The sequence below is a fragment of the Anolis sagrei genome, chromosome 3 (genome assembly GCF_037176765.1).
Source record: "Anolis sagrei isolate rAnoSag1 chromosome 3, rAnoSag1.mat, whole genome shotgun sequence".
Classification (NCBI taxonomy): Eukaryota; Metazoa; Chordata; class Lepidosauria; order Squamata; family Dactyloidae; genus Anolis; species Anolis sagrei.
In genome coordinates, this window is record NC_090023.1 from 68550881 (window position 1) to 68565533 (window position 14653).

Here is a 14653-nt window from a genome sequence, read left to right on the forward strand (position 1 = left end):
ACAGATACTCTAACCTCCACCCCAAAACCCTTTAAAAAAACAAAAGAACTTACCCAGCCTCTATTAGAGTGGTGCCAGAACTCTCCTGGCACATAGAGATGACATGCTAGGAGAAAGGCGGGGCAGGAGCTGTTTTCCCCCTCCCCTTTCTCCTGGCATGTCATTTCTATGCACCAGGAGAGATCCGGCACCACTCTAATGGAGGCCGGGTAAGTTCTTTTGTTTTTTAAAGAGCTTTGGGGGGCTTTTATGGAGGGGGTTCGTGTTCTCACATTTTCCGGGCTAATTTAGCCTGGAAAACTGTGGGACTACTGTCTGGACTGCCCCCTCAAAAGTCCAGACCTTTTGAGGGAGCAGTCCAGACAGTGGAAGTAGTCAGTTTATCCCACACCTTCCAAGAAGGCCCAGAATAGACCCAATAACAAAACAATTCACCACAAACCAGGGTTTTCCTCAAGGACATCATCTGGACAGCCCCTTTTTAATTGCGGGAACTCCCATGTTAAAGGGGCTGTCTGGATAGGCCCTCAGTTAACAAGGATAGGATCAAGTCTTCTTTTTCTCAGTAGATTCAGGCAAACTGCTGCAAGGTCTCCTAAATTTGTAGTAGAACATCCTATGCTATGTGACTCCTGATTGCTTCTTAAGGTAAGCATTGGAGCGAGTGTTGCCAGTTAAAGGAGGCTTTCTTTGAGATGATTCCCCTTGAATTATAGTACCACCAGAGTTCTTGTTGTCTGTCAGACTCAGATCTCCTATTCCCACTACACTTCCTCGTGCACCCCAAAATCCTGCAGAACCAAAATAATAAAAAAGTATTTCCATTCTTTGTGACCTAGGCTGCCCACGTAACAATTTGTTCACTATCATTCAGCCGCCCCCCCCCCCCAAAAAAAAAACAGGAAATATTTATTTAGGGAACAGGATTTGATCACGCTGAGTAAAGAAATAAGATATATTTGTATGTATGCATGCTTCAGTCATTAATATAGCCTCAGATGACTGGATAATTAATGAAACTGAATAATGCTAAAAGAAAAGCATAAGAGGCCCAGCTTAAGTAGAAGAAAAAGAATGTAGATATTGTGAACTGCCCAAACACAAACAGCATCTAACTGTATTTTCCAAAAATTTAAAGACTTCGCTTTCCCTTCAATTCTTTCTAGCAAATAATTTATATTTTAGTTTACCTAAAGATTTCAAAATGCATTATATGAATTGTAATTTTACAATAATTAAGAAATGGAATGAATTTAAGAGTGATTATTAAGGAATAATTAAGAAATGGAATGAAATTAAGAGTGATTATTAAGATGGGAAATATTTGATTTTCACTGTCAAGAAAATAAATCAGTGACAAAGATGAATTATGTATACATATATTTAAGTTTGTATGAGTGCATCTACACTCTAGAACAGAGATCCTCAAACTTTTAAAACAGAGGGCCAGGTCACAGTCCCTCAAACTATCGGAGGGCCGGATTATAATTTGAAAAAAACATGAATGAATTCCTATGCACACTGCACATATCTTATTTGTAGTGCAAAAAACACTTTAAAACAATACACTAATTAAAATGAAGAACAATTTTAACAAATATAAACTTATTAATGTGTCAATAGGAAGTGTGGGCCTGATTCTGGCTGATGAGCTAGGATTGTTGTTGTTGTGTGCTTTCAAGTTGTTTCAGACTTAAGTTGACCTTGAGCGAGGGCCGGGTAAATGACCTTGGAGGGCCGTATCTGCCCCCCGGGCCATAGTTTGAGGACCCCAGCTTTAGAATGACTTGAACATGCTAGTGAGAACTAAAAATTGTTCTTGAATTGTTTATTTCTATTTATACTATTTTCATAGTAAAATAATTGAACTCACTTTCAGTTTTGGGCACCAAACTGGATAACCCCTTGGAAAAAACAAATAAAGAGTTAGTTATCTCTATGAATCAATGCGTCTTCATTTCCACTCTCAAAGGTGGCATGTTCCCAATAGATGTGAGACATTTGTGGCCTTATTATGAGAGATAATAAGTAATAGTCCATGAGAGCAAATTGGCAGTTAACCATTTAGTTGTTATATTTTTTCTCTTGGGATTAGAAATGTTACCACAAGTTGGAATGTGTCCAGAGAAGGGTGACTAAAATGATCAAGGATCTGGAGAACAAGTCCTAGGAGGAACAGCTTAAAGAACTGGGCATGTTTATCCTGAAGAAGAGAAGGCTGAGAGGAGACATGACAGCCATGTATAAATATGTGAGGCAAAGTCATAGGGAGGAGGGCACAAGCTTGATTTCTGCTGCCCTGGAGACTAGGATGTGGAACAATGGCTTCAAACTACAGGAATGGAGATTCCACCTGAACATTAGGAAGAACTTCCTAACTGTGAGAGATGTTTAGCAGTGGAACTCTCTGCCTCAGGGTGTGGTGATGGTTCCTTCTTTGGAGGCTTTTAAACAGAGGCTGGTTGGCCATCTGTTGGGGGTGCTTTGAATATGATTTTCCTGCTTCTTGACAGGGGGTTGGACTGGATGGCCTACAAGGTCTCTTCCAACTCTATAATTCTATGATTTGGGGTCTTTTCCTGGCCCTATATGTGAGAAAACATAATTTGACCGGTTTTAGGTAACAAAACATTTCACATCTCTAGTAGTGAACGGGTGAACAAATCATTGCATTGCCTAAAACAATCAAAATATATTGTGCCAGCATTACTCCGGGGCAGTCTTCTGCCTAACCCATGCATTCTATGTATAGTAGAATTATAACCTGAAATGGTCAAAAGCAGTCAGACAATTAAAAGGCATATTGTTAGTTCCTCACTGTAGCACACACAATATTTTGCTATAGTTAACACAGAGCAATATTCTCTACAGCAGAAGAATATATAGCCACACAAACATGACCAATAACTATATAGACAATAACCCAATAGAGTACAAGAACAGAGATTACTTTGAACCTAGAGTGACATCTTTATAGTGGGGAAAAATGGCTCCATCTACTTCTTCTCCTGTTAGAAATAGAGAACAACTCTATAAAATGTTACTAGCCGTATTTTCAAGGCAGGGCTGTGAGACTATATTAGTTTCAATATAATGATTTAGCAATTGAGTGAAAATACGGTTCTAGTATAATCTACTTTGATTATACCAGAATCACATTAGTTACCTTATTTTTAAGGACCTGAGCATTCCATTTATTATAACATGCGATTCAAAGTGCATTTCACAGTGTTTTGCAATTTTTCAAATTCCAATTCTAAATGTGTCTTCTCAAACACAAATCCCATTAAGGTTGGGCAGAGGTCTCACATAAATGCGCATGGTTTTGTGGTTTCTTGCTATAATATTATGTCTTGTTGAGCCACTAGTCATAGGATCGAGGGATGCTAGAGTGAAAATTAGGGAATTATGCTATACTGTTAATGATTTTACAGAAAGGGGGGTTCCAGCAGGCATTATTTGTTACCGGGAAGCATGAATAAAAGCACCTCCTGGAATTCCCTCTTCTAGACAAACATTAAAGCTATGAGAGCTATCCAGTTTAATTCTGGCAAACCTGTTTTGCCTGAGGTTGAAGCACAATATAAAAGAATGTCATAAATACATATCTACACTTACATCTAGAGTTGCTGCCTCAATTTCTGTTACTAGTTCATTCCTAGATACGATAGATTGATAACTGCTCATAACGTACACTAGAAATAAAGGTCACATGGGAATATATCTTGGGAATTTATTTATTTATTTAGAACATTTATACCCCGTCCTTCTTGACCTCTGAGGAGGGATTCAGGATGGCTTCCAACACAAGGTAAAACATATAATAAAATACAGCCATGTGCATTAAAATAGTTATAAATATACATTTTAAAAACAGTTTGTCAGGTTAAAATTGTCATCCAAATCAGTCCAATTGCAGTCAAATAAAATCTTCACCAGTAGAAACAATATATTCTGCAAATGCTTGATCCCATAACCAGGATTTAAGTTTCTTCCGGAAGGTCAGGAAGGAGGAGGCAGATCTAACCTCATTAGGGAGGGAGTTCCACAGCCGAGAGGCCACCACGGAGAAGGCCCTGTCTCTCATCCCCACCAAACACAACTGTGATAGAGAGCAAGGCCTCCCTGGATGATCTTAAGGTCCTTGATGGTTTCTAGAGGGAGATACATTCAGGCAGGCTAGGTTCTGTGAAAATGTGGTCTCACACGCACACCACTATAAGTCGATTTTACTCCTTAAGTAATGATTCTGTGGTAAAATTCGAAATTATTCTGTATGGAAACAAATTAGTAGAGGGAACATTCTGTAGAATGAGTCCTTCATCTCAAAAGATCTCTCTTCTTCCAGTCAGAACAGGAGCCTGTTGTACTTTCAAGACTGCTCCCTGCTTGTAGGCATCAGGCCAGAATGTGATCAAAACTTTGCCATTTTGTGTGCTTCTAAGAATTCCTTGGCCATTAAAAATACAAAACCTCTCATCCTATTTTTTTGTGCAAGCATGGAGTCTGGGCCCAGGAGCTTGCATGTCAACTTTATAATGGGAGCATAGCAGCTCCTTGTTGGAGGCTGCTTAAAACACATTGTCCACAGCTGTGCCAAAGAGGTTCAAGCCATTAATAGTGTCAGAAGGAATGAGGTCACATATATATCATTCTAAATGTATTTGGGTCACTACAGATCTAAGATCATTAGTGGGAAAACTATCTCTGTTCTCTCATATCTTGTATGTAGCTGTATTATATAAATTGGACAAACATTTGGATAAGACCCAAATCAGCCAGACTTGGACTACATGAGTTCACAGATATAAATCTTTTACATTAAATTCAAGAAGTGCATGTAATCTTTGCCCTCCATTTTAAAAACCCCATGGTTTCAACCCTCCCCCCCCATCTTCTAGACTCAATTTTCAATTGCTTCATCCCTTTCTTTCCTGTCACTTCCAGTAAAAAAAAAATCAGTGGTAACTGTAGTGACAGAATATCTACCCATGGTACATACAGCAATGGCACCCAATGGATTTGAAAATATTTAATGCAAACCTGGCAAAGTTACCTGCTCCAAATGTACATGCTTGTGAGAAAAGCTTGGCTATTCAGAAAGCAAAGCACAATTATGGGATTCTTATCAGATTTCTGCAAGTAGGATTGTCAGCATGAATTACTATGAGGCAGTACCAATGGAGACATCCAAACTGTGTTAAGAGCTTAGCAATATTTTTCCATGTGAGCTACGCACATGTGTCAAACTCAAGGTCCACGGGCTGAATCTGGCCCACTATGTAATTTTATGTGGCCTTCCAGATTTAGGACTACAAATCCTGTATTCCTCATCCCTCATCATTAGACATCATGACTAGAGCTGATGGGAGTTGTGATACAGGGACAACTGGGAGACTGCCCTTTGTTCTGTTTTGTCTAGATAGTTGGGGTTTGCATTTAGGTTCAAGGCTTGTAGATATGATGTCTGACCTTAAAATGCCCTTTAATTTTTCCTCAACCTCAGACCTATAAGGATTGTTGGGTTGCAATTCCCATTATCCCCAGTCTGCATAGTTGGCCCTCTGTATTCAGATTCTCCATCCATAGATGACCTTTGAAGGCAACCATAATTGATCAAAATGCATTTGACACTCCTGTGCTAGACTATTCGTTCTGAAATACCTGAAAAAATACCTAGTTGGATAAAGTAGCTAGAGAGATGCAAAAAGGACATGACAGAATTTGGGAGAGAAATCAAGAAGAGAGATCTTGAATTCTATGAGATAGTAACATTTATGGTAAGTTTGGAACCTGGAAGTTCAGGGATTTGATTTGGAAACCAGTGGATATCAGCTATCTGTTGGAGTATATAAACATTATACAAGCTAGACTTGTATATTTGTTAAGAGATGGAAATATTACAAAATGTCAAGAACAAAACCTGAGTATGTTCTATACCCCTGAATCTTCTCAGAGAAGCGGGGTGAATGTAACAGTGTTTTGGTCTGGTAAATACACCATTGGTGTTTCACATCTATAAACACTGGGCTGTTTATATGTATTTTTACCTAAACAAATGAGACAGGAGTTATTTAACAGTCATTTTATGCCTATGGAACACGTATAGTTTCTTCTGCTGCTACAAATTCTGATTGAACTTTCCAAATCCAAGGAAAACCTCCATTCTTCCTCCCAGAAGTTAACAAAGTCTCTTTATTGCACAACTATGCGTCCATTGCCCATTGGTCTATAACCTTATTGACTAGTGGTCATGATATATCCAATTCCATCATATATTGCTCCTTAAATATTCAAAGCAATTTTGAATATTTCACCAAATGAATGAATGAATGAATGAGGAGAAGGGTAACTACATATACACATAGTAGTTCAATACTAACTGAAGGATGAATACTTTCTAGAAGGTTCAGTGCAAGTCTCCTCTACTGGGCGAGATCTCAGAGATCTGCAGATGGAATAATCTAGCAGCAGAAATGCTAAGATGTGCTGGCAAAAGGGCCAAAGGGGAACAGGTTTAAGAAAGCACAGCCTCAAGTAATTTACTGTCAGCTCAGCCATGTCTCGGCAAACTTGGCCAGTTAGGATTTCACTTAAGGAGTGCATGTAAATTGTAGAATTATGACAGTCCAACACTCCTTTAATTGCCATGGCTTAAATGTTATGGAATTGTGGGATTTGTAGTTTGGTGAGGCCCCAGCACTTTTTGACAGAGAAGGCTAAAGACCTTGTAAAACTACAACTTTAATTTCATTGAGCCATGAGAGTTAAAGCAATGTCATAATACATTAATTCTGCACCATAAGTCTTCTTAAAATGTCACACTACTTGTTTATCAGTACCCCAACTGTTTCGGAATCATTTCCTTCCTTCCTTCCTTCCTTCCTTACTTACTTACTTACTTACTTAAAATCATCACTCACAAAAGGAGCATTTCCTCCATCTCAAGTTCATATCTCCTGAATTGTGAATGCTTTTCAAAGAGGAGTTCATCGATTTTCAACAAGCTTTACCTGCCCTGAAGCAAGCTTCCCCCTACTCTTTCATTTCATCTATCTGTGAAACAGATTTGAGGGTAGAGTTACTATAGAAGTTAGTGAGAAAATCACTTTGAGCATATTGTTTCTATATGCAGCCTGAAAGGAATTGCTAAACAGCTAATATAGCAAACTGTCAATCAATGCACTGGCCCGGCCCATAGTTAAGCCAAAGCAGGCCTTAATTGTGCAAATCTATATTAATATATTTAATCTGTTTTCTGTGATTAGCAAAATCTTGTTTCCTTTAGTTAAACCTCCTTTATAGTAATGATGCTCCAACCCTGCTCACCCATTTATATTTCTGTCCACTCAGTGAAAAATATCTTGCTACCATCCTTGTGCAACCTTTAAGGAAGTGGAACTGCTCACCGGATGACATTTATGTCAACATAAACCAGAAACAGATTGTAGGGACAGGAAGCCTGCAGTGATCCAGTCTAAGAACTATGGGTTGTAGGGCTTGTCTCCCCGCTCCCAAAAGAAAAAAAAAGAAAAAAAAAGAATTGACTTTCTCAAGCTATTTGTAGTGTAGGGGAAGCCAACTGAGATTTCTCTTGAGACATTACTTAGATAACCAAGGGATGTGCACATTAATTGCATTTCCCCCAATTAATGTCACGCCTCGTTTGTAACTGAGTCAGATAACAGGCTAAACATATTGTTGCTGGAAAAGCATTAATGAACTCCTTGTACATTAGAAGTATGTTTCACAGAAGTGTGTTTCTGAAAAAGAAGTAGCCACAAAACCAGAGGCAGGCAGAGTGGAAGTTCAGGATAAGAAGAATTGGTTACTTTACAGAGTAGTGGGAGAAGGGCATGAAATAGGCACGGCTAGCTGAACAACCAAACTATAGGGACATGATATCCTCTGATGTTAGACAGATCTAATGAAGTAAACCTCTAAAAACTGCAAGCAGTGTTAGTACCCACGGTAAGAAAAATGGGTTGTGTTCTTTAGTGGCCTGTCAAGTCAGCAAGGATCAAATACAGAGTGTATGTGCACATGCATAAATACATAAATAATTAAATATACTCAGAAAAATATATAATACTATGTGCAAATAGTAGCAACCCTACCCACTGGCAGTCTTTGTTGGGGGGGGGGGGGCAGGATATAAATTAAACACATAATTATTGCATTCTCAGTCATCAACAGGACAGTGTACCTCAGCTTCCTCATCTTGTTTGAATTTCCTGTCCATGTGTTTCTTGCAGCCACACAAATGTTTATACTATAGTTGTTGTGCTTTGAGTGGATGTATATCTTATGAGCTAGCAGGAGGATATTGCAAAACATGTTACATGTGCAGCTTTACACATATTTTTAAAAACTCTGAACACATAGTAACAAATAGGGAATTGGTCACATTACTTAATAAAGCAAGAAGACTACAAGTTGTATGGCTTTGTTATTAATAGTTGTTTATTAGTAGTAAAAAGCAAAATCCAAAGTGTTACTTTTTAAAAACACAAAGCTAAATACTACTTTGACAAAAAGAATGGTACGTGTTTTTTTTAAAAAAATCAACTGAAGATTTAAAGTAGGTTTGAGAATAAATTTAGAGAAGGAACCTTATGGAAGACACCTACATTTCTGTCATATGCTCCAAATTTCCTGGTTTTGTAATCCGTACCTGTTCATTTTGTACTTCTAACAATAAAGACCTGCTTTGTGACCATAATAAAGTTATTAGTACATTCTGTGGACAAGTTTTCTCTTCAGCTTTTCTCCTTTCACCATTTTTATGATCTCATGCTATACTTTATATACTAAAGCAGTATGCAAAATACAGTGGACTTCCTAAATTTTAAGTTACAACATCCTCTTCCTCCTTCCCAAATACATCAAATTATTGCAATCATGTGTACATTTCTTAATAGATGCTGATTGAAAAAACAATACCCAAATTGACATAAGATTCAACTGCAATTTGTCATCCATGCATTGAAACATCTGAAGACACTGTCTGTAACTGTACAGATTGCTTGGTCTGAAGAATTCAGTTAATCCAATGGATATAATCCAACATGTTGTCCTGGCAAAGACTCCCATGGATATCATCCAATGTGTTGTCCTGAATTTTCAAGCTACCACATCTCAGAAAGATGGATGGATGAAGAGACAGCTAAACATACTGACTTTTAGAATATGCACTCTCAGCTCTCCTCTGACTGTGGTAGGCAGTACGTTGCGAAGGTACAGAATACCGATAGCTCCTGGTTTTTTCGGTGCAACGGCAGAAACTGCAAAGAATGGCCCCTCCAACAACAAGGCAGAAGGCAGAGACCCAGCCTATGTAAAGGGCTTCTCCAAGCTCTCGTTTCTCGGCCAAGGTGACGACTGGATTGTAGAAATCTCGGATGACGTTATGGGCAACAAAGCACACAGGGATGAGCACAATGATGCCAGTCAGGATGAACGTGATGCCACCTGCCAGCAGTATATATCCTTTGATACGGTCATCATTACCTGTGCACTGTGTGCACTTCATGCCAAGGATGGTCACTGCAAAAGCAAGGAAAGCCAGAGCTGAAGCTGAACACATGAGACCCCTGGAAGCTTGAAGATCAGGAGGTAGATCCAAGAGGGAGTCATAGATCTTGCATTGCATCCTGAAGGAGGCTTGCCTTAGGCAGTTCATCCAAAGGCCTTCCCAGAAGGTTTCAAACACTACAACATTGTTTTCAATGAAAGCAGTCACGCGCCACTGAGGCATGCCAGTGATGGCAAAAGTCCCAATTGAGCCAATGCTTCCAAGGACTAGTCCAGCAACCTGTAGAGCAGAAGCAGCCATCTCGTCCTTTTGACAAAAACGGTCTGAACCAGAGCTCTTCAAAACCAGGTGCTTAGATGGATCTTGCTTTGCTTTGGTGGACTCGGCTTATCTGCTAAACAGTCACGTCTCCTAACCATATCACAGTCCTGTGGTTACGTGCACAACTCTGCAAATGCAAACCAGTTTGAATCGGATACACACCAGCTAGCTCTTGGCTATTCTTTCACTGTCTTGAGCGTCCTCTGGCCCCGTTGATTGAAAAGGATAAAGTTATCCATCAGGTTTAACAACTTTCAAAACCAATGAAATCTTTGACATAACAGGGTATGCAGCAACAAAAATCTTCCCAAGGCACACCTGTTCCTGTAAGGAAAATTACTTGTCCTTTAGCTGTCTTCTCTTAGTGAAATATTAGATTATTAGGTTAGCTTTCTGAAATAGGAATTGAGTGGTTTTAATAAGGAAGGTAGCACAGAAAGAACAACTCATAAACACAGTTTCCCTCTAAATGAAGAGAAAAATCAAGTGAAAATGACACATATTAAGACCCTGTAGATGCATTCATTGCCTTAGGATCAGATACTTTTATTTAAAAATTATTATTATTGTTGTTGTTTTTAATATATTTTATTTTATTTTTGTAAAATAATTCAATACATTTATAATACAGGAGTCATGCTATATCCAAGGCGCTTCATAGATCTCTTTGTATCAACTGTAAATGTCACTCTTATACATATGCTTCTATCATATAAAGAGAGGGGAGCATGGTGGTGAATGATAAAAATTATTATTGTTATTGTAATGATTATGTTTATATTCTGCTTTCCCTCAAAAAATAAAACTCAAAGTGGTTCATATTATAAAAGGACAATACAATTAAAACATAAAAAGTGAACATTAAAATATAATTAAATCAATTACAAATTATGCATCCTTTATCAAAAATACTGGGGACCAGAAGTGCCCCCCCCCGATTTTGGAATATATATATATATATATATATATATATATATATATAATGAGGTGTCTAGGAGATGAGAGAGGGAGATATTTCATATATATGGAAATGTTTCGTACATACATTATACACATAATCTAAACATAATTTTATATAATATTTTAAAAATTTTGGGCATTAAACAAAGCATTCATACATTGAATAAAGCACATGCTCACTATTTCTCCACATATTAGTTGCCTTTTTGTAGATGTGGGCCAAACTGATATAGGACATCTTCTATATTTGGAATGGGACAGGCATGCCATCACTAAGTAATGCATTAGATTAATTAATAGTGAAATCCATATTCATCTCATTATCAAATCAATAACTATATTGAATCTTAGATTTCATTCCCAGTCCTATCTCCTGGTTAAAACTGATTTTTCACTTCCCATAATTTTCCACCAAGTAACCAGCTCAAACCCATTAAGTAAAATAAGTAACTCCTACTAAAATATATAGAAAAGAGATGCACGATATAGATTCATTCTATTATTGTAAAATTGTATGAGCTTTGTAAAAAAAATAAAGTGGCTAAATGATACCTGTTCAGGTAATACTTGTTTATGCAGAATAAACTAGAAATTTAATGCACAAGAAATCTCAACACATGCATCCATTTTCTTAATGTATATAATATTAAAGTGTGCTTTTCTCTTGACAAAGACAAAGCCTCTTAGGAGAGTCCATCAAATCGAATCTTTCCACAGTTGCAGGTTTGACTTTTATGGATTTGATTGTTTACAGATTTGATCATAATGTTCTATCTAGAGAGCTCTAGTTCCTCCATCACAATTCTGAGGTCATCTTATGCCACATGTGGTATGTCCACATTATAACATTACTTTTATTAAGCAAGAAAAAGACTGGTATAGCAGTAAGATTACACAATCCAGGTATTATTATTATTATTTTAAAGAAGATAAAAGTAATTGGGTAGCTTCATATACAAAACTTCCCAGGGTACATCCAAAAACAGAAGAGGCATAGGAAAATGTAAAGAGGCAGGAACACCAGGGCAGAATGAAAGGATGTCAATATGGGAAGGTTAGAGCAGGACTCTACATGGCAACATCATTGACAAGTGAATAAGGTACTGTCTCATTTCTGTGATAGATTCCAACAAAGAAAATTCAATCTTCATATAAAAAACTTGACTAGATGTTTGCTTTTTGTTTTTGCTGTGTGTCTCCAAGTCATTTCTGATGTATGGCAAACCTTAGGCAATCCTATTGCAAGGTTTTCTTGGTACTATTTATTCACAGGAGGTTTGGTATAGTTTCCCTCTGAGGCTGAGGAAGTGTGGCTTGCCCAAGGACACTCATTAGGTTTTCAAGGCTCTGTGTTGGTCTCCTAGAATCCTAATCAACACTCAGCCCACAATCGCACACTGGCTTACAACTTTCTGTACATTCCTAAATATATTGAAAATATACAAGTGCTGAGAGTAGATCATTATGTCTTCTTTTCTTAGGGAGAACTTCTCAATTCACACTCATGCCAGCAGGATTTAGCAAATAGAAATATCAAAGTAGTTATGTAGTTTTACCCACTGGCTTTTTGTTTAGTTTGGTTTTCCCATTTGGCGAAGCTCTTCTTTAAATGCTCACACCAAGTGTAAACATAACAACATGTTTTATTCTGAAATGATTTTCCTAAAATTTTATGTTTAGCAGGCAGACACCTTTCCTCCGCCTGCAATTTCAGTATATTGTTTTTCAAGCTTTGCTGAAATTAGATTTTATTATAAAAGTATCTCAAGAAACAATGTCATATTACAAACACATCATTCTTCAAATAGATCACATGAGTGCACTTGGGCTTTAGAAATATCACATAATGATGTCATGCACACATATGAACCACCACAGTGATTTAAACATGACCTTAGAGGGGATTTTCTGGGAACACAACTTGGAGAACCCCCAGCAGTCCTGAAAGGTAGAAAATTCTGAGCATTGTAAAGAAGCAGAGTTTCCAGGCCAGGAGGTCGAAGAGGATGCCTTCACTGTTGTATGTCCAGTTACTGGAACATAGTTAGACATGTTTTAGCCACTTCTTGATTCTACCATGTATGTGTCACGGGGGGGGGGGGGGGGGGAGAAAAGGACATTGAGTCCAGAGCATAGGGGATTATTGCACAAGAGGGAGTGAATCCCTACTGACTCAACAACCATAAAGAGATGCAGCCAAGATGAGGAGATCAATGGGCTGAGAAGAGGATAAAATAATAATAATAATAATAATTATTATTATTATTATTATTATTATGAAATTTATTTATACCCCACCTTTCTCCCTGTGGGGACTCAAGGTACACTGTAGAAAAGTTCCGAGAGGCGCCTGGGCTGAGCGGAAACACTGCCCGCATGGCGAGGCCTTGCGGTCAGGCCTCCGCCCGGCCCAAGCGCCCCTCCGAGTTCCGAGAGGTGCCTGGGCCGAGCGGAAACACTGCCCACATGGCGAGGCCTTGCGAGCAGGCCTCCGCCCGGCCCAAGCACCCCTCCGAGTTCCGAGAGGCGCCTGGGCCGAGCGGAAACACTGCCCGCATGGCGAGGCCTTGCAGGCAGGCCTCCGCCCGGTCCACGCAACCCTCTGAGTTTGTGGAGGCGCCTGTCCGCATGGCAGCCATTTTGGAGGGGGCGAGGCCAACCAAGGCAGCTTCGCGACCCCCCGAAAATGACCTAACGTCCCCCTGGGGGTCGCGACCCCCAGGTTGAGAACCGCTGATCTAGATAATCTAATTTATTGAGGAACCCTTAAAGTTGTGAAACTATCACACACTCGAGTACCTTGCCTAAAAAGAGACTGGGGACTGGTCTGTAGCTGCCCAGTATAGAGGGGTCTATGGAAGGTTTTTTTTTTTTTAAGAAGTGGCCTTACCACAGCCTCCTTGAGGCTTGCGGAGACCCTGCCCTGATGTAAGGAGGCATTAATCACTTCCCTGACCCACTCTACCAGTCCCCCTCTAGTAATTTGATCTAGTTAAGAGGCAGCTAAAAACTCATGAATTGCCAAATCTGAAATGTAGAAACTTACAAATGTAGAGGACCAAAAGTATAGAAGATAAAAATGGATTAAACAAGTATTTTACAGATCATTTTAGCAACATAGGCAAATAAAACAGTCTCAAAAGCCTACCCTGGCTTTAAGATCCAAAGGTCAAGTAAGACAGCGCAGTAATGACTGCCTTCCAGAACCTCAACAGAGCCACCCTGACTTTCCTTAGAATGAAGTTCAAAACGACTGAGATATTGTATCAAAGGCTTTCATGACTGGATTCACTGGGTTGTTGTAGATATTGTCAAAGGCTTTCATGGCTGGAATCACTGGGTGGTTGTAGGCTATATGGCCATGTTCTAGAAGCATTCTCTTCTGACGTTTCACTGCATCTATGGCAGGCATCCTAGGAAACGAGGATGCATGCCAAAACTGTGAGAAGTCCAGTGTGGGAGAAATAACTCTTGTCTGTTGGAGATAGGTGTGAATGTTTCAGTTGGCCACCTTGATTAGCATTTGATGGACTGACAGTTTTAAGGTGTGGCTTGTTGGTGCCTAGAGGAATCCTTTGTTGAGAGGTGATTAGCTGTCCCTGATTGTTTCTTGTCTGGAGTTCCCCTGTGTTTGAGTGTTTGCTGTCATAAATACTGATTTTTAAATACTGAGAGCCAGATCTTGTTCATTTTCATGATTTCTTCCTTTCTGTTGAAATTGTTCATATGCTTGTGAATTTCAATGGCTTCTCTGTGTAGCCTGACATGGTGGTTGTTAGAGTGACCCAGCATTTCTGTGTTCCCAAATAATATGCTATGTCCAGGTTGAGATATTAC

At 39.0% G+C, this 14653-nt stretch overlaps 1 protein-coding gene across 1 annotated transcript; it reads right to left on the bottom strand.

The window, feature by feature from the left end:
* Positions 1–8467: 8467 nt before the first annotated feature.
* Positions 8468–10156, bottom strand: LOC132770021 (claudin-8-like). The gene has a single exon (XM_060766910.2). It carries the CDS (start codon positions 9833–9835, stop codon positions 9167–9169), a length of 669 nt encoding a protein of 222 aa, XP_060622893.1. The 5' UTR covers positions 9836–10156; the 3' UTR covers positions 8468–9166.
* Between the last annotated feature and the right edge of the window lie 4497 nt (positions 10157–14653).